This window comes from Parasteatoda tepidariorum, chromosome 7 (genome assembly GCF_043381705.1).
Source record: "Parasteatoda tepidariorum isolate YZ-2023 chromosome 7, CAS_Ptep_4.0, whole genome shotgun sequence".
Classification (NCBI taxonomy): Eukaryota; Metazoa; Arthropoda; class Arachnida; order Araneae; family Theridiidae; genus Parasteatoda; species Parasteatoda tepidariorum.
Genome location: NC_092210.1, coordinates 39,943,960 through 39,964,847, shown reverse-complemented (window position 1 = coordinate 39,964,847; position 20,888 = coordinate 39,943,960). Strand labels below are relative to the sequence as shown.

General features: G+C 27.3%; 1 protein-coding gene across 6 annotated transcripts in view; it reads right to left on the bottom strand.

Annotated features, from left to right (window-relative positions):
- LOC107454034 (isoamyl acetate-hydrolyzing esterase 1 homolog) overlaps positions 1–20,888 on the bottom strand; it is a 54,616-nt gene that overhangs the window by 9,526 nt on the left and 24,202 nt on the right. For all 6 annotated transcript variants that reach the window (XM_071183318.1, XM_071183317.1, XM_043041616.2 and 3 more), the window contains 3 exons: positions 7,049–7,107; positions 5,090–5,315; positions 1,466–1,553 (listed from right to left, as the gene is read on the bottom strand). In XM_071183318.1, coding sequence (XP_071039419.1) covers positions 1,466–1,553; positions 5,090–5,315; positions 7,049–7,107 — 373 coding nt within the window. The remainder of the gene's footprint in view (positions 1–1,465; positions 1,554–5,089; positions 5,316–7,048; positions 7,108–20,888) is intronic.

Below are 20,888 nucleotides of genomic sequence, written 5' to 3'. Positions count from 1 at the left end.
AATGACATGTAGTCTTTAAAAAGGGGAAAATCAAAGAATTTCTCTTCAAAGTAGTGCATATACAGATCATTTAATTAGGGACTGAGAAGATAACCCATATAGCTAAGCCATCAATCATTCAATAAAATTTACCATTAAAAGGGAAGGTGGACTGCATGAAACAAATGTAAGTAAGAGTAACTGACGAGATAATAGTATTTTCATTAGTAGGTCTTTAAGGAATAGGTTCAGATATATGATTAGATTTGAGCAATTTGTGGAATTTTTTTTAAAGGATTAATTAATTTTTAGAGCAGAATAAGTCAGTTCTTCACCAAGACTGTAATCAATTGCGTTAAAATTGGATGTAGAATTGCCGATATTAATAGGCAGTAATATAATTCGTGCTAAACAGAAGCTAACTTTTTACGGGTTTATTGAATAACAGCCCTTAACAGTGAAACATTTTATAATATGAAGAATTTTATGCATTTGGTAGGGTGAGGGTAAATTAAATTTGAAAGATATGAAATTGCAACAAACTTTCATATGCCTAATATAAATTAAAAAACAAGTTATTTAAGATTTTATAATTTTTAAACCTTAAATTACAAAAACAATAAATGTGGTAAAGAGACAGGAAGAATAGAAATACAATAAAATAATTTTACCCAAAAAAGGTTCATTTATACCAGAATATCCAAAAAAATATAAGGTATATTTTGTGCTACATAGACTAAATAAAAAATTCTTTAAAAAAAGGAAGGAACAAAACTATCTAAGTGTCCTAAAGGTGCAGAAAGAGACATACTGCAGTTTTGGTTCTATAAACAAAAACCTTCTTCAGTGTCTAAACAAGAAATGATATTTGAGAAGTAAGGAGAAAAACGCACTCAAAGCGTTTAAACCAATAAGGACGAAGTGAGATAAAAAACAGGTGTGAGGAGGTATGGCAAGAACTCCAGGGTGTAAAAGATTAAATTTGAATAGATTTCCGAAAAATAAGAAAATGGTGATATAGCGGAAAGATTATTAACCTAATTATTAGAATTTTTCAAAATATAAAATGATCCCCAGAAATCAAGTTTGGTAAAAGAAAAGCAGAGTTGAATGATTTTAGCAGAAAAAAACTGAAACCTGTGGAAAGAATTCCGATGATTTACGGCGATGGAAGATCAGTTAAAGAACGCAAAAAACATGTCCAAAATCAGAACAAGCATCACCTTCACCATAAAGTCCTACAATTTTATATTCAATGTCTTTCATTTTTATATATTTTAAAATGTTTGTTTTTTTATATATTTTGAGAAGCTTGTTTTTTTAATATATTTTAAAAAAGCTAGCATTACTTTACGTAAATAGATTAACATTCAGGATTATAGATTCAGGGTTAAGTTTATCAAAAATAATTCTGACAATATTTTATACATTAATCATATCAATTAGCATTTAATCAACTAACAAAACTCTAAAATTTTTTAAATACCTGTTTGCTGGCAAAATTTTGTCCAATTTTCATTACAACAGGGTGGAGGGGACATTAAAATGATTTTTTCTTTATCAACACCAATTTTCTGAAATAGAATATACATATTAGTCTCAATTATAAATACTAACCCTTCATGCAACCAGCTTGATCACTTGTACTTCATGATGGGTGTGTGGCGTCAACTTACTATATCATGCAACTTAGTTTGGAACCAAACACCTTTTCATTTAATGTAACATTTATATGCTAGTTTTCAATCAATCAGAATAATAAAAATTAAACAGACTGCATTAAATGAAAAGGTGCTTGATGATATGCAATGTCGCAAAATAGTTAAGATTTCACGAGACAGTAAGGCATTTTGGTAACAAGACAATTTAATATCAATGAAAATAGAGCTTCACATGCAACTAAACTGGATTCTAAACTTTTCTTATTTTAATGAAACCCCGAAGAATTGTGAAAATTTTAACCCACTGGCGGTTTAGCATGGGCAAAATTAGGAGAATGCATCTCTCCAAAACACTATTTCCCTTTATAATAACACGGTAAAACTGGTTTTGCTGCGAGAAGACTACATGGCAAAATACAACTTTTTACATACAGAACTGTCAGTGGGTTAAAGGCATTGTCAAACTTCTTTTTTGAAGTAAACATGACAGAGTCCGAATTTATACAGAAGTTAAAAATAATGAGTCAAACAGGATGCTGGACAACCCCCAAAATCAGATTTAAGAGAAAAATATAATTACATTACAGATTTCTAATAAAGTTATTTTAACTCAATTAGAAATCTGTATTTTTTTTAGTATGTAAAGTGTAGTTGACAATCAATTTAAAGAATCCAAAGAAAAAGTAACATTATAATGCAAGGTTGCTATATCGCGAGTACACTAAACTATAGCAAATATTTATTCAAAAAGAATGAACTTGTTTTGACAAATGATGTCAGTCGTTGTTTTGGAATGAACAGTTCAGCTGAGACATTCTGATAAGCATTAAAATAACATTGCGTCAATTTAATACCAAATGGGATTTCATGTATTAGTGATTGTTATGGAATGGTAACAATAAGAGGGGGGGGGAGCATATGTAGATTTGATAGGACATGTTTCTTGAAAAAATATGATTAACAAGAAAACTGATTCATAAATTGACATGAATGTATACAGAAGACTCAGATTTCCACCGGAGGATACAATTTACACTTCTAATTGTTAATTCTAAAATGCAATCAGTGTTTTACAATTTTTTGGCCATAGATTACATCTACTTATGATTAATGATAAGAATACATGGTACTTTCACTTTTTCTACACTCACAGAAAATTCAAGATGTTTTCCACTTATTGATAACATCAAAAGAAATAGTGGTTTTGATTATTCAGGATTTTTGTTATTTATACTTTCGTTCTGAACTGAAAAATGTTTATTTTGAAAACATTTTTCCAATTGATAACGAGCAAAAACGTTAACATCTGTTATGTAGTGATTTTCTTAGAGTTAAAATTAAACAAAATTTTGGTTGATGTATTGAAATGACGGTCATTTCTTGTCAAATCATACAGAATTTATCAAAAATGGAATCCATCATCTTAAATTTTATGTCTAAGTTTANTTATTGATAACATCAAAAGAAATAGTGGTTTTGATTATTCAGGATTTTTGTTATATATACTTTTGTTCTGAACTGAAAAATGTTTATTTTGAAAACATTTTTCCAATTAATAACGAGCAAAAACGTTAACATCTGTTATGTACTGATTTTCTTAGAGTTAAAATTAAACAAAATTTTGGTTGATATATTGGAATGACGGTCATTTCATGTCAAATCATACAGAATTTATCAAAAATGGAATCCATCATCTTAAATTTTGAGAAAAATTTGAACACTTATAGAATTTTTGATGCTGATTTCAAAACTATTAATAGCATTGGAATTAGTAAAAGTTTTAAAATAAACATTTATTTTTTTGCTAAAATTACTATTTTGGTGTCATTTTGATTCACACAAAAAAATTAATTGCTATAACTCATCTTATATTTGTCCCAAAACAATTTTTATTTTATTTTGTTCAGACTGTCAGTCTAATGAGTGAAAGCTTTTGTTTCCTTTCTTACTATATGGATCATGACATACCACTAGTATACTAGACACAAAAGTTAATAAAATAGTGTTAACATGAAAACTATCGTATTGTTAGAAATGTTGAATATTTTACTGATGGCTGTGCTATTATTGCAAGACTGTTCTTAACTTGTGTTACCATGAACTTGATTTATAGGGTATAAGTGCAAAAGGAAGTTTTTGTGTCAGCAGCCATGGAAAGTCTGATTGTGATAGAATAGGTGGAACAGTTCAGAGTTTTTTTTCAAAAGCAAGTTTGCAATGATCATTACATAATCAACAAATGCACATGATCTATAAATACTGTATAAATATAAACTACATTTTCTTTCCCATCAGCAACATTAAAATGATAAATAGCTCATCTCCTTCATATTATTATTTAAAAGAAATAGTTCTTTTTACATACATTCTTTGTGCAATTGACATTAACACCACAATAAAAAGAACCCACAAATTCAATGTTGAGTAAAATACTTTAGTGAGCAAACAGTGGAAAGAATATTCTTCTAAAAGAAAAAAAACAAAACAAGATTCATAGTATAAAAAATGCTTGATTTTTATTTAAAGTTATAAGTTCTTTTTTAAAATTACAAACGATGTCAAATTTTCCATTATTAAAATTCATCAACCAAAATTTTGATTTTTTTCAAGTGGATCAAACTGCTTGTAACTGTTAAAATTTATTTATTACAAAATAAAAGTCTGCTATTCCAAAATAAATGATTCATTCAAAAAATTTTAAGTGTTATCTTATTGGTGTTTAGACTGAAATCTTATTACCAACTACTTAATTAAACAAAAAAAAAANATTACCAACTACTTAATTAAAAAAAAAAAAAAATGCATTTGAGCTGCACATGAACATTTTTTTTTATCAGATGCTAGTGTGATGTTTCAACTAACTTTTGACTAAAACCTTTTTGAAATTGAAGGGGGTGTGTTAGATGAAATCAGCTGCTGAAGTTACTCAACTCTGTTGCTGAAAAAACTTCAAAATAAACCTAGTCACTAAACAGTAGGACACTTATCTATATGAAATTATTTTTAAATGAAAGATTACTTTTGTTTGAATAAGATAAAAAAAATATATATATATTATTTTGGGACAAATGAGTTACAGCCATTAATAGCCTTTGACGTGTGAATCAAAATGGTGTCAAACAAACCATTTTAACAAAAATATAAATGTTTAAAACTTCTTAACCCTTTTACCAACTCTAATATATAGATATATATTTGAGATATATTTGAAATCAGCATAAAAAAGAACTCTATAAGTGTACCAATTTTCATCAAAATCTGAAATGGTGGCTGCATGAACTGACATGGAATGACCCATAAAAAATTAAGATCAGACATTCTAATAAGTATTAAAATAACACATCGTCTATGAAATAGCAAACAAGATTTCATGTATTGGTTCTTATAATGGAAGGTTTACTAAATAAATTTAAAACTATAATAAATTTATGACTACAGAAATAATTTACTTGTAAATATTTTATGATTGCTTCTAAATTGTTCTCATAATCTTCAAGAGAAACATACTGACAACTATTGGGCACAACTTTTTTATCACAACTATCATTTGAACCCAAAAGAATAACAAATGCTGCTATGTCTGAAACATTTGAAGTGGAGAATATCTCTGGAAGAATTACACGGCAAAACTTGCTGTTGTAACCAGAAAATCCTCTGTTCACCACATCACAAATTCTTTTAAGAAAAAAAAAAAGTTTTCATATAACACTGAAACAATAAAATGTAATAAATATTATAATAAGAAAATTATGTTCTCTATATTCAAAATATATACAAATATAAATAAATTAAAATACAAAAACTACAATTGGCTAAATTAAGTATTGTTAAGACTTTTATCCAATGGTAGATGTGTTTTATTTTACTTTCTAAAAGATCATCAAAATTTAAGCTGTTTTTAAGCAGAGCAGAGTCTTAATGAAAAAAGATGAGAATGTGATAAAAAAAAGTTTTTCTTAAATTGTAGAACTCAAAATTTTCAGATTAGCACAAAAATGCATTTTCACATAAGTTAGTAATTTTAAGAAAATTGTTTTTAAAATTTGGTTGCATATTTTTTAATTTCTTTACAATGTATACAATTTAAGATTAAAATTAGGTTGATTTTTAAATAATAATTTCTATCTATTAATTGTTTAAATCTGAAAAGAAAAAACATACTAACTTAATCAAATATTTTGAAAGCAGAATTAATAAATAAATAAGAAATTTTTGACTCAGTGCAAATTTCACTAAAATAATACCCAATAAGAATAACAACTTCAACCATTTATAATAAGAAGAATAACTTTAGCTTGGTAAAATTTATCACACAGTCAAAGATCTTTATAAAGCATAACTCTAAACATGAGGATTTGCATTATATAAAATTTTTTGATATATAGATCACTTAAAATATCATTAAACTTACTTACCTAAACAAGGCAATATTAGTCTAAAAAGAATCGATATTTATGCTTTAAAATAATTTGTAAACACAAATGCTTTAAAATTCAAAAATGTACACAGAAGTATTTATTTGCAGAAATAACATTTAAATTATCAAAAGAATTAGAATCCATAAAATTTATTAATTTTGGTTTGCTTTTTAGGTTATAAAGTTTATGTAGTTTGTTGCAAATTGCAGTTTATAGAATTGCATTGTATTTATCTTCTATTAATATAAAAATCAATGCCTAATTCTCTTTTTTTGAAAATTTCAATGTGCCCAGATTATGTAGCATTGTAGTAAGCTTTTAAAAAATATTAAAAAATTAGACCAGAAATACTTTCAATTTTCTCAAAACTGTGCTTTTCTCCATATTAATATTTTTCACAATTTTCAGAATAGGAATAGAATGAACGGGCTAAATATAGGTTAAACTTAGCTTAACAGTCATGATAATCTGTAGAAAACTCCCAGCAGTTATAAAAATAAGATATTATTCGCAAAAAGCATCATTTCGTAAAATGGCAGAGCCTTTGAAAAACACCCTTAAGCTGGAATCTTTATTGCTGCTGAAATTAAAAATCATTTCTAGCGCCATTTCCAATACATTCAGAGAACAGACGATTGACACCAAAGCTTTCCTGATAATGAGAATTTTATAAGGGTCTCAGTCACTTAACCTCCTGGGATGTTTGGAAGAGAGTGTGCAGCAGTTCCATTTACAAACTTAACATTCTAAGGTTAGCTGATCACCATATTTGAGAAAGTTAACAAGTTATACAACTGTCTAGATCAGCCAGTGTTTTGTCCAACAGACCTTAAATATATCCACATTTTCCTTAAATTTATTAAAAAGTTATTTTACATTTATTGGTAAAGATTAAGTTTCTTAAAATTGTCAAGTGCCAATAGTAAAATTGCAAAACTAGTATTATATTACAGCATTTACTTTGTCTAATATAAAATAAGCTAGGCATACCTTTGTAGTTTATCAGCTAATAAAGTACCCCACATTCCTGAGTAAGGATCAAAACTTCTCTGTAAAAATATGCAAATTTTAAAATAAAAGTGAAAATTCTATAATGGAATTAATGAAGGTTATAAGATCAAAGAGGTAACAAAATAAAGACATAAGATATGGATAGATAACCAGATAAAGCTACCTAAGCACAGGATGCACAAGAGCTAAATATTGCCTGCAATTAATAATTAGCTTATTTGGCCCTTTAAACCATTAACAGAGAGAAAGAGAGGGGGGTGACAAGTTAACTCCTTATTGCACTTGCATTATCTATTTCAATTTATGAAACCCAGGGAGATACAGAATATTCTAAAGTTTATTTCATTCAGTATAAATGAAAGTTATTGAAATTTACTAAGAATGTTTTACTTTTGTATAGTTTTGTAACATTCTATATAAAATTGTCAATCAACAAAGTGCTTAGATTGAGTTCTAGAATGTGAAGATCGAATGTTATTTAAGGTGCTCCTTTTTTAGGCATTGTACACGCATTATAAAACTAGTCTATAAATGCAAGCAAAATGATAGTTTATTTTGTGGGGGAAGATTTTCGTATCTTCATCTATGGCAAAATAATCCTATGCAGTGGCAGTGTGAATTAATTTGTTTATGATTATTTCCCAAATGGTTCAATAATTATTTTATGTTTTGACTAGAATAATTAAGTATATCATAAATATATGGAGAGATTTCTGTATCGTGATCTATGACAGAATAATCGCCAAGTCTTGGCAACTTCCGGGCAGCGGATCAAGAAAAACTAAAAAAAACATCACAGAAAGGGACCAACTTGAAGGGTATAACTCATAACCACCCCATGACAAATATCTACATGAGTTTTTTAATTTTTTTTAATTAAATTAAAATGAAATTTAAAATTTATTTGGCAACTTGGGGATTGTAGTTGGCGTAACAGATCACGATACGGAAATATCACCCGATAAGTCAGTAATTTATGGCTAGAAAAAATTACTATGTTTTGAAAATATAAACAACAAAATATTTTTATTTATTGATGCAAATGAATTACATCTTTAGATATATGAGGATAATTCCGCATCGTGATCTGTCGCGCCAACTACTACTGCCAAGGTGCCAAATAAATTTTAAACTGGCAATTTAAAAAATAACAAAAAACATGTAGATGTTAGCATGTAGATACCTTTTGAGATGCATGCTTTATATATTATTATTATTATATATGGTTAGCATGCTTTATATATTAGTGAATGTTAAACTTTTGTAGAGGTAGTTACGCTACAGTACTCCCCCACCAGAATTTTATCAGAGATATAATTCGATGAACAGATCTCACTATTTGCTGTACTTTGCTGTCACAGGATTTTTTTTTTTTTTTTTGAGTGCTGAATGTGAGAGGTGTATTAACTTCACAGACGTGGTCGCTCCTGTGTTGCCTTTTAGCAATCGAGTGTATGCTTGCCGACGTTGTGTGTGCGTCTGAGACGAGACTGAGCAACAGCGCAGGAGGGTGAATGATGCATTCACAAATAGCAAGTCAACCGTTCAATGTGGTCTATCCATCGAAGTAGGCGATACCGTTAAGAGAATGTGAAGTGGGCGTTACTTGCGTGAGCAAATCACGTCCGGGTCACCAATGTGGGGGGCGGAGTTATCTGACAATACCAACCGACATCTATCAAAAGGTATACCTCATGATAGAATCAAGTTAGCATGCTTTATATATTAGTGAATGATGTTAAACTTTTGTAGTGGTAGTTACGCCACAGTCCCTTTCTATGATGTTCTTTAAAGCTTCTCACGGGCCGCTGCCCGAAAGTTGTTGAAATCTCCCTAGATATACCTTATTCTACAAAGTTTATTGATTTTCATTACCATGGTTATAGCAACTCTATTTTCTTAGCTATCAGTTAACTTAATTTTATTATAGATTTGACTTTTAAAAATATTATTCCTTGTTGATATTATATTAGACAAATCATACTTATTTCTGTGTTGTCAAAACTTTAAGAAGTTATTTCTAGTGGTAGTGAAATAAAAATTGGAACAATAACATGCAGCAAAAATTTCCTAAACTTCATCAGCATATAAAACCACATCAATGATTATTAGATAGTTTATATCCATTTAAATTAATAAGGTAAAATGATGAGGAAGAAATTTCAGCTCAGATTTATAAATTAAAATTGCTAAGTATAAGTCTTGCTATTACTTAAATATAAAATCTCCTGGGTATAGTTAACAGCTATGTTATTTACAACATAAACTTCGTTAAAGCTGCTCTTAATGTTTCTTTATTATATGTCAAAATATTTGTAAGTGCCCACTTATGATTCGGTCAAAATGGGAATTTCATTCAACAACATGGAAATTTCCCCCCTTTAAAAAATATAACTTAGCGGCAACCTTGTTTGCAAATTTAAAAAAAAAATGGACGACGTTTTGATAATAAAATTGTAATGTTCACAAAGATTCGTTATATCAAACTTAAAGGAAATTATAAATGTAATGATTATATACTTGTGATAAAGAATCACCAAACAGAATGACTTTTGGCCATTTCACTAATTCTTTAGGACTATCGGCAGATGCATCAGGAATTTCCACAGGTTCCATTTTATAAAATAAATAAATAAATTTTATTTCCTAAGTTATTTTATTATTGAGATACGATATCCACCTAGTGATTCCATGTACCTGCTGATTAGATGCATGTGCAAAGTTCAAAATATTTGTCGCCTCCATGGCAACAGTAAACAGTCAATAGTCATTGCCAACAGTCATTGCCAAATATTATAAACATATGATCGTAAATCTGGCTGCGAAATTTTTGGTTTTGGATGGTTCTGGTTAATTTACATCGCACTAGAGCTGCACAATGGGCTATTGGCGACGATCTGGGAAGCATCCTTGAGGATGATCCGAAGACATGCCATCACAATTTTGATCCTCTGCAGAGGGGATGGCACCCCCGCTTCGGTAGCCCGACGACCTGCATGCGAAGTCGAGCAGTTTACGGTAGAACAGTTTAACGAGGACCCATACCGCCCGCCCTCGGTCCCTACGCAAACTGATCCAAGTGGTCACCCACCCGCACACTGACCGTAGCCAGTGATGCTTGACTTCGGGTTTTGGATGGAGTAGATCATCAAATTATTGCCAGATAGCGCTGCTTTAAAACAGAGACATATTATACAATAGAAACCACTCACGCCAATACAGTATAAAAAGGAACGCGATATTACTACTCTCCCACTTGTGGCGCTAGTAATTGATATAGTCCTGGATTTCGTAGAATTTTCCTATTCTTAACATCCCCAATAGCCCATTGTGCAACTGTAGTGTGGCAGAATAAAATACTTACCGACCTATTCTAGACATTGCAATCAAAGACTCACTCTCTTCAATTTCTTCATTTAAATAGTAGGAAAATATTATTCGAGTCGATTATTCTAAGATGTGTTCCACCAAAATTATGTATTTTCTTTAAATACACTAAAAAGATTTTTTTTCCTTTGAGGCAGAGAAAGTTAGCTTGAAATTAAATCAGTGAAAGAAATTTAAAGTTAACTAAATTCGAGTCTACAATCCTAGAGGTTCGGGGCACAATCCCAGGAGGCGACACGGAAGCATATATTTCGCAATTTATCTTTTAAAGCATTCTTATAAATCAACCACTAAACACTTATTTTACGTAGATTTTTTTATTCCAAATTTATTAAATCATATACTTTATTTACATATTTTTAATTTAAATTTTGATAAAAAAAATTTTAAAATCTTTTTTTCAAATAAACAACTGTAGTGTCGTAATTTTAATTTAATAAAACGAAAAAAAAATATCTATTCTAATTTTCTTTTCGTTATAAAAAATTTAGAAGTGAAGCTTTACTAAGACTTTTTGATTTAGAAAATTTTTGATAATGGCAAAAATCTGTCCTATAATCAATTGAAGTAAAATATAATTTTGTAAGCTTTAAATGACTAGTCATTTTAACTATTTAGCTAACTTTAACTATTTTTAAGTTAAAAATGGAATTATTAAAATTGTATTCAGTTCTTTGTATTTAAAATTATTTATGTGAACTCTAAAATATTTTATAATTTATTATTATTTTAAATAAAAACAAAATTTTATTAAAGTCTTTGCAAATATAATATATTTCGGGAAAAAATTTAGTAACAAGTATTACAATAATTCAATTTAGTGAATTATTATCTTTAAATTTTAACAGTAACTTTTGTTTGGTTTGGAAAAAAATTCTTTTCTATTTATACAAACAGAGTCATCTAAAAAAAAGTTGGAAAAATTTAACCTGCTAGTCGCATTAAAAGCTAATTTTTATATAACACTTTCTCTAAATTTATTTACATATAATCATAACTAGATGACAGCACCAGTTATAAAATCAGTATTTTCATACACTTATTGATAATAAATGAAGATTTCGGTCAGTTGCAATTCTGTTTGTTATTATGATTTTATTTATATGTTAAGTGAGGAATAAAAAAAGAATCACTGTTAAAGACGGTTAGTTTAAAAATTATCATAGCCTATTTGGTCTCAGATGAAACTTCAATTTTTAATAATAATTTAATTATTTAGTTATAATAATTAATACATATTTATATAATAAACAATTAAATCGTAATTATAGCTTCAAATGCTACAGCAAAGTTTTTAAGTAGTTATATCTTTTGGTTTGTAGATTTAATAAACAGAAAGTAACTTTTTTTCTCTTCATTATGAAAGATTTATTTTATAATTTCTAATTTAAAAATTTTCGTTCTTTAATATTTTGTTTCGTAACTTCTAATCAAGGCCGGATTAACCATTAAGCACACTAAGCACGTGCTTAGGGCACCAGAAGATTGAGGGGCACCACAAAGCCTAACTAAATGTTCGCAGTACATATTTATTATTTTTTTTTGAAACATTGATAATAAATTTATTATTTTGAGCTTCCTTTTTAAGAGTAGATAACAACCATTTCTAAGTACGAAATTTCACATAATAAAAGAAAAAAAAATCGAAAGATGTTTTGTATCAAAAATTTTCGGTCTTATAATGAAATTAGGTAGTGAATTTCTACGCAATAAAAGCTCTATTTATTTATCCTTTACAATGATTCCATAACATACTGCTACGATTCATGTTAACAGAATATTTTTCGCAGTTGTAGCAAGTTAATACTCCGGCAATTTGATATTTTTATGAAAAAAAAATTTGATTTACACAATTTTGATGCAATGGTTTGATGATGTAAAAAATGTGATTTTTGATGCGAAAAAAAAAAATCCATGTTGTGCATGTTTGCAGTTTTTGTGCATGTTTTTGTTTATACTACATAAAATATTTTCTTATACTATATTTTTAATTATATTCTCATGGCAACTGGAAAAGAAGTCATCAAATTACGTAAAGGTTGTGTTGCAAAAATTTGCGTCAAATAATTTTTTTTATTCACTAAATTAAGAAAAAGGAGCTGTGTTTAAGTATCATTTTTTGAAATTCCTTTGTGGAGGAGAGGTTAAATTTGCGAAAAATATGACCACACACTTCGCATCACTTATGATTTTTTTATCTATATATATCGAATATCGAAATTAGATTTTAAGATTTAAAATATATACTACGTAATATGACTGCAAGCAGCTAGTTTTTGAATATGGAAAGAATTATAGGTTCCTTAGTCCTTAGAGTCTTGTATAAATACAAATGTTATAAAAGTTGAGCACAAAAGATGTGTAAATTCTCAATGTGAACCGGATGTTCGTTGACGCTGAAAAATAGGTTAAGAAGAGTACCCATTAAAACTAATTTAATTTTGAAAGCAAATGTAAGAAATAAGTAGCAATAAAATCAAATTTTCAATCATTGAATTTTGTTTAGTGCAAGTAAACTATATTTTGTGCATCTTATAACGAAATTTGTAAAAATTATAATTAAGAAATAAGAAAAGTACTGAAAATTTCAAATTAAAAATAAATAGCAAATTTAAGAAAGATATTTTTATTAATTGAATTTTAAAATATGTTTAATAACTAATAAGGAAAATCCTTAATGATAATGATTATATATATATACAATATATGTGTGTAATTTCATCAACTTTTATTATGAGGATAATTTGAACATGTAAATATTTTGAATATAATAATATTATTTCTGTCACTAAAAAAAAATTTAATAGTTGTGCTTAATTTTTACTTGTAGCTCGTGTGTAAATCAGATTGAAATAAATAAATAATTAGTTAAGGTATTTCCATTATCCATTAATTTTTTCTTAAAATAAAAATTGGTCATTCTGCATAAACGAGTGGGAAAAATATTGTTGTTCCCTGTTATTTTATTATAAGTAATAGACTTCTGGGAAACGTGGTTCAATTTAACCTGATCTTGCTTTCTGCCTATAACAAACAATCCAGTAAAACAACAAAATCTGTATGTTGCCAGCATTCGATTCCATGAATTCGAAGGTTCCTGAAAAGGACCACCGTGATTGTCACCAACATATGTGTTAGAATACAAAGCTAAATTTTCTGAGAAGAAACACTTTAAAGACAAGACAAGTGTAACCAATTGATTTACTACAGACAGAGAACATCCTTTCATCTCAGATATCTTTATAGGGGACTCATTCCCCCTTTTTTTTCTTTTTTTTTTCAAAAGAAAAAAGGGTGCATATCTCAGAAAATTCAAATTGTCTTCCTTTCGAGGGGGGGGGGGTTGAGATACAAATAAATGGTGACTTATAAGATTGAAGAAAGTGGGAGGTCTAGGAAAAGAAAAGTTTCTTGATTGACATAATTTTTAACCAATAACATTGTTTATGCTACTATCAGTAATTAATTTCTCGTATTTACACACCCCTGTGTATACGTGAATGCACAGAATGTGAGTGCACTGAATCCTACATGAATGCACAGAAAAAGTTTATTCTACTAAAACATTATTCTAAATTATTGCTTTTGAAAGCATGCTGTAATAGTGTAAAGCTGATGTTGCTTCAGGTAGTAGCTAAACCCTTCAAATAATTTTATCAATAATTATTATTTATCGATCAATATTGATTGTGTCTAAATCAATATAAGTGAAGAGTTTAATTTTCCTAAAGAATTATTATATTTTAATAATAAAAAATAAATTAAACTTAAATGTAAAAATAAAATTACAATTATTAAAAATTATATATTTTTTTTTTTTACATTTTAAGCATTCTATTACACAATAATACTCAAAAGTAATAAAAACAAATTTCAAGTTTTTGTTAAAAATACAATGTGACGTATTTTTTAAGAGGGGATGATGCCGTATTATAAGTTTTAAGAAGTAATTAAATTTTTTAAATGATTGATCTTATCGAAATAAATTTCATTCTATGACGTTATAATTAAAATAGTTATTCGATTTAAAATAAAAATTTTAGGTAACAATACACAAATTTTACTTCGATTTATTTTACGAATTTGTCTTTAAATGTTGTAAAGAATATGTAAAATATTTAGTACATAAAATTTTAGTAGGCAAAATAGATTTTAGTAGGTTTAAGATAAATGTTGGTTTAATAAAATTACATACAATACTTCTGTTTATGTTTCTAAGGATTATATTTTTCCAAACCTAAAATTATTTTCTATAAAACTTATGTGGTATTATGTACGCGTATGCATACAGGAATAAAAAATATCGTAACACAAAAAAAAGTGAATAAATTAAAAATGATGGTTTGTTATTTTCTACTGATTATTATTTAAGTTTAGTTTTTATATTATATTCATTGTTGCTATACTTATGTTTTTGTTTTGTATTATAAAAACACGAATGTTCCGAATTTGTAAATGAAAATCTGATCATTGAATTTATAGTTATTTAAAGTATTTTGTTTATGCATTTATTTACTTATTGAGGACAGAGTTTTTATTTACTGTAACAGCTTTTTCAGACCAAAGTTACTGCTATCACTTATGAGAGTTTTAAGTACAGGTTTAATGCAGTAGTTTTAAGTGATTTCTATCATTTTTTCTAAAAGGTCATTTTTTTACTAGTCAAATTAAGATTTAATTGATAGTTATTTATTGCTCTTAAGCTCTTCTGTACCTTTGACTTTGACAGGTCAACTAACTACGAGAATGTCCAAAATATTAAACAAAATAGTAATAATTCTATTAGATAATTAGTTCTGTTTTCCACAGATGCAATCTAGAGTGAGTTGTTATTATGAAATAAGTTCATTTCTGATTTTTAATCCAGATTTTATGGGATCATTTAAGATAATTGTTGCATTTATAAAATTACTCATCACTATTTTTTCCCTTCATTTCTCTTCCTATCATTATTAATATATTAGGTTTAATAAGGAAAAAAGGAATAGTGAAAAGCATTATTATTTCTAAAAGTTGTGTGTTATTATATACAGTGCGTAAAATAAAAAAAGTAAAAAACCTGAATAACTCTTGATTTAATGATCGGATTTTAACTTACTAGATCTCAATCTAATTGGTTTGAGGGCCAAACTTAAAATATGCAAATTAGTTGGTGCAGAAGATATTTTTTTTAAGTTATGAAATCGGGCAAACGTGCTTCCTCTACCTACATATATGTATATGTTGTTGAATTTGGATATTTGTCTCTCAAAATATGGATGGTATTCACAATATGGAAATTAAGATCCCAAAAGTTTTTTTAAGTTGAAAGTTTGGACTCCTTTATTTAATTGCAGTTTTCATGCATTTCGCCATGTCTCGAGAACTTTTGAAACGAATTGAAGAATTTTTACACTTAATAATAAAATTCATTAACCTAAAAATAATTCTTTGTCAAAAAAATTTTTTTTTTAATTATTTATTATTAATAGTCGGAACAATTTTGAATTCAAAAATATACTAATTATTGCATAATTTTAAAGAATATTAATTTAAATAGTAAAATACAAAATTTGAACAAAATCTGTCAAAAAGTTCTTGAAAAATTAAATGTTAAATATATAACTTTTTTAAAATTGAAAGATTCAGGTTTATTTGATTGATTTAGTACAGATTAAATTTTGTATTTTGTCATTTAAAATGACATTTGTTAAATTTTCAATTTGAAGTTATTTCGACTATTCTCTTAATAAATAAAATAATATAAAATGATTAATACTTCTTACAAATTTTTTTTGACAAATAACTATTTTTAGGTAAATGAATTTTATTATTGTGTGCTAAAATTTTTTAGTTCGTTTGAAAAATTCTCGAGATATGATCATTTATTTCGAGAGTCAAGAATTCGAATCAATTGGAAAAAAAAAGGTATGCTTTTTTTAGAAAAAGTACGTGTCTGTTTTTCTAATTTAAAGTATTTTGAGTAAAATAAAATATATAAAAGTTCAAACTTTCGATCATGAGTTATTCAAAGTGTTTGCTTTTTTGCACATACCCACAAACATAAGTTATTTGTTTAATATTAATTGAAAAGTTTTCAATTGATTATAATATTTTTTTAAAAAAATTTGATTTAATTTGAATAAATATTTTTTTTTTACAAAAAAAATTTGATTTTATATTTTGAATTAACACGTGAATTAGTACTAGATATATTTTTTATTGTTAGAGGGGGGAGGGCACCAAAATATTTTCAGTGCTTAGGGCCTCAAGAGGTCTTAATCCGGCCCTGCTTCTAATGATGCTGCCATCTAGTAAATTTTAGGGAACGTAAAAGTTTCTCGTCTTTTCTTCAACGAATGTAGTATTTTTATGTCACTCACACGTCGTTAAAATGTTTTTATTTTTTTTATTAAGAAACACGGAGCGAAATATCAAAAATATATATATTTTTCTAAATCAGAAATTGTAAAATAAATCCTTTAAGATGAAGAGAAAGGAAGTTACTCTCAGTTATTAAATTTTCAAAGCATAAGATTTAGCCAAGTAAGAACTTTGTTGTAACATTTAACCCTATACTTACTATTTATTATGTAAATAAGTAGTTGATTATTATTATTAATAAATAGTTGATTATTATTATTAATTAAGGTTTCCACTGGCATCCAAATAGGTTATGATATTTTTTTAATTTAGCCGCCCTCATCAGAGATTCTTTGTTTTCTTTATTTCACACTTAACATTTAAATGAAAACTATTAGCAAACAGAATTATAGTAATAGGAAGGGAGGGAATGTTTTACTCTTATTCAAAGTCAATCAAAATGAATCATTTGATAAATAAATGCAAAATTAAATAAATAAATAAATAATGAATNAAGGTAAAAAAAGAGTAAAAAAAAAAAAAAAAAAAAGAAAAGAGAAGAAACAAAGAAATTTGTTCGTAGCTAAAACGTAGAAATAATTTGTCCCTATTCCATGAATCGAATAATAAATAATTAGGTAATCAAATACTGAATAGAAATAAAATATCCTGAAAAGGGTCCACTTGTTGTTCCAGCTGTAAACCAAACAAATGAAAATTCAAGAAGTTAAATTGACTTTTTTATTTTTAACATTGTGGAATAATGAAATTCAACCTGAAAGAAAATTAAATTTTAAACAAAATATATATGCTTAAAAATCCTATTTATAAAGATTTAAATTGGAGATATAATTCTGTTCGTCATAAGAGCCATAAAAGAAAGAAAGGCACAAGGATAAGAATTCGCCATATTAGTTTAGTAAATATTAACATCGAGTACCCAAATTAAAATATTTCTTATTTTTTTTTTATAAAAGAAGAAAATTTTGTTTTTGTTTTGCTCAAAAGACAGAAAAAAAACAGATTTTTTTTTTCGGAGATCATCACCGTCGCTGTCAGAGAAACATGAGAAATTAAATGTTTATACTTTGCATAAAGCGTCTTAGCTTTAAAGTTTTTCTTCTTCTCTTTTTTTTTAAATATGAAACGAATTGCATAAATCAGATTACATAAAATTTGTATGGATATTAATACAAAAACATTGAACATCAATGTTCTGATGCTTATCTAACTTGACAAATAATTCCATATACAAGACTTACTGAGGTTTTACAATGAAAGGAAAAACTTTTCTAATCGAGGTCTCATACCAGTCAACACAATGTCACAATACATAATAATCAGTATTTCTCGGGATTTTCTTTAAAAAAAATTAATTAGCTCGAATTATAATTATTGAAAGCATAAGAGATTTGCTTTCAATCAAGAGAAACAAGCTAGAAAAAAAAAGTTTTTTTTTTTAGTCTTAATTTAGTTGCAAAACAATTTTTCTGCGATTCGACTTCTTTGTGGATTTATTTTTTTAAAAAAAAGTACAGGTGGTTCTAGAATCTCAAGGTGACCGTAATAATCCCTCCCTTTTCAGTAATATTCTTCTTTGTCTTTGTGCAATGTAAAGTATTTAACAGAATCAATGTATTGAAATTTGTTTTTCTTGCAATAGCCGCTACCGTTGTATAAGCTATGAAATAAAAATTTCTGAGTTCAAAGAAGTGAACACGGAGAGTTTTCAGAAATACAATATTTTAAAATCTCATCATCTGATTTTATCAAATCTCATTTCATTATTTTATTCTATATTTTATGGATTTAGTTTGAAACTGTAATTTAAAAAAAATATTAAAAATATTAATATAATTAAATTCAAAGGTAAGCATAACCAACAAGGATATAATACAATGAAGTTTATATCCTTTAAATTTGAATTTGGTTTCCTTTATCTTTAGTTACACAAAAGTGAGATAAACTATATGAACTAGGAAAATAAGCAGACTGTCCGTTGCTATTCACCAACCCCAATAATTCATATTCTACATGAAACTGATAGAATCTCTTAATCATTAAACGAATATTTTGAACCGCAATTTTTAACATTATATTAATGTAATTTGCATCGAAAAACAAATTATAAAGCGGTTAATAAGCTTAAACACCAATTTATAAATTTATCTCAAAAATGTAGCGCATTAGGATGATATAGAATTACATTATTGTAAAGAAATAACTCTCTTAGTTTTAAAATCTTAATTAAAAAAAAACGAAACAAAAACGTATTTATAGCAGAGTAGAATAAGAAAAATAAATACTACAGGGGAAAACCTTTAAATAAGGGAAACAAAAAATAATTTATTGGAAAACGATACCTTTATATGTTTTATCACTTTTATCCTGATAACCAAAAATGCATGGAGATAATTGTGAGAAAAATGAATCCTATTATGTGATTTTCTGGTTACTACAAATGCATTAACAACAATGGAATACTGTGTTAGAGCATTCTGTTTTTATGTTATCTAGAGATTTATATAGCTCGTATTTGAAAAGGCTAATTAAAGTAACTATTATTTCTGATTCGATAATGTTCCCGTTTTGATCGACAGGTTGATGCATTTGAAGCGTATGATTTGAATATTGTCAACGATTTCATGTAATCCTGTGACACCATCATTCAATTTTTATACGTCTTTAGATGCATTTTTGTTTTGTGATATAAAATGTATCTGTACAGAATCTTTTCAAAACTATAAACTAAAAATCAGTTCAAGTCACCGGACATTTTTTTAAAAATATGTTACCTTTTTAGATCAAAATAGCAGACGAATTTTGTTGTTGTTTATCCAGTTGTTACTCGTTGATATAAAATAACCAACAACAGTAGTTGTTAGTTATCCCTAGCGCAAAAGTTTAATAAAAAGTAGCAATACTTTTTTTCTCCAATTATCTTGCAGTTCTCACCAAAAAACAACAAATGATTATTGCTGTTGTTTATTCCTATAGTTTGTAGGTATGATAACAACAGTTGTTGGTTATCCATATTGTAAAAGTACATATAATAAATAACAACAGTACTTTCTCCATTTATGTTGCATTTTAAAAAAATACACTGTATTTTGTAACCAATAACCTTAATGAAGATGTTTTTAGAATTCTTTCAAAAGTGCATTTAACCAAGTTTCACAATAAGTAGTGCGAGTTAAACTTTAATACAGTTGTTTCTTTTTGTATATGAAACTTTTGCATCCTTTAGTTTTGTTTAAGTAGTTTAGTTTTGTTCCTAAGCATTTTCCTAGAAATAGAAAATAGCATTTTTTAGCAAGAGTGGCACCAGACTCTGATCGACAAGGGGTCAAGTCACCCCCGACAGGGGGGCTCAAACAAATAAATTCAAAATATTTAAATTAAAACGAATGTTATACTCTACATTTTTTTCTCACATAATTTTTTTCAAGTGTGTTTCCGAAAATCTAAAATCACTAATATTGATACCATAATGTGCAGATTCCTTTTAATGTAAGTTTAAATCTAATTTTTTTTCTTTATGTTATCGATCTATTTTGTACTGTATGGTGCAATTTACCATACATTGTAAGAGTAAAAATTATTTCTGTAATAAAGAAAAATAGTAGTAGCAGTAACTGCAATTTCAAAAAATTTCTACGCTTCTTTCTCTCATAACGAAAAAATTATTCGTTAATAAAAATTTGAAATTTCATGCACATCTAACAAAACATTTAAAGAACATTTTGATATAAAATGCTATTTTTATATACATCGATTGGCTTTTGAATCATTTAAATGTTTTGCAAATAAAGTTAAGTACATTTTTTGCATCCACGTATTCAATCTAAAGATATCATGCCCCGTTTTGAACGAACTTCGAAATGGTTATGCCCATAAAATTGAAAAATTCGAATTGAAATTGTTACATAGTATAATTTTACGGACAAATAAAAGGCTATTTTAATCAGGGGACTCGATGTTAATATATATTGTAAATAAATACAAAGATACTTTTAAAATGTCTCCTTGCGATTCCTTTTTCTTTTCAAAGATGCTTTTAAAGTGAACATCTATGTCCGGCAAAATGCTA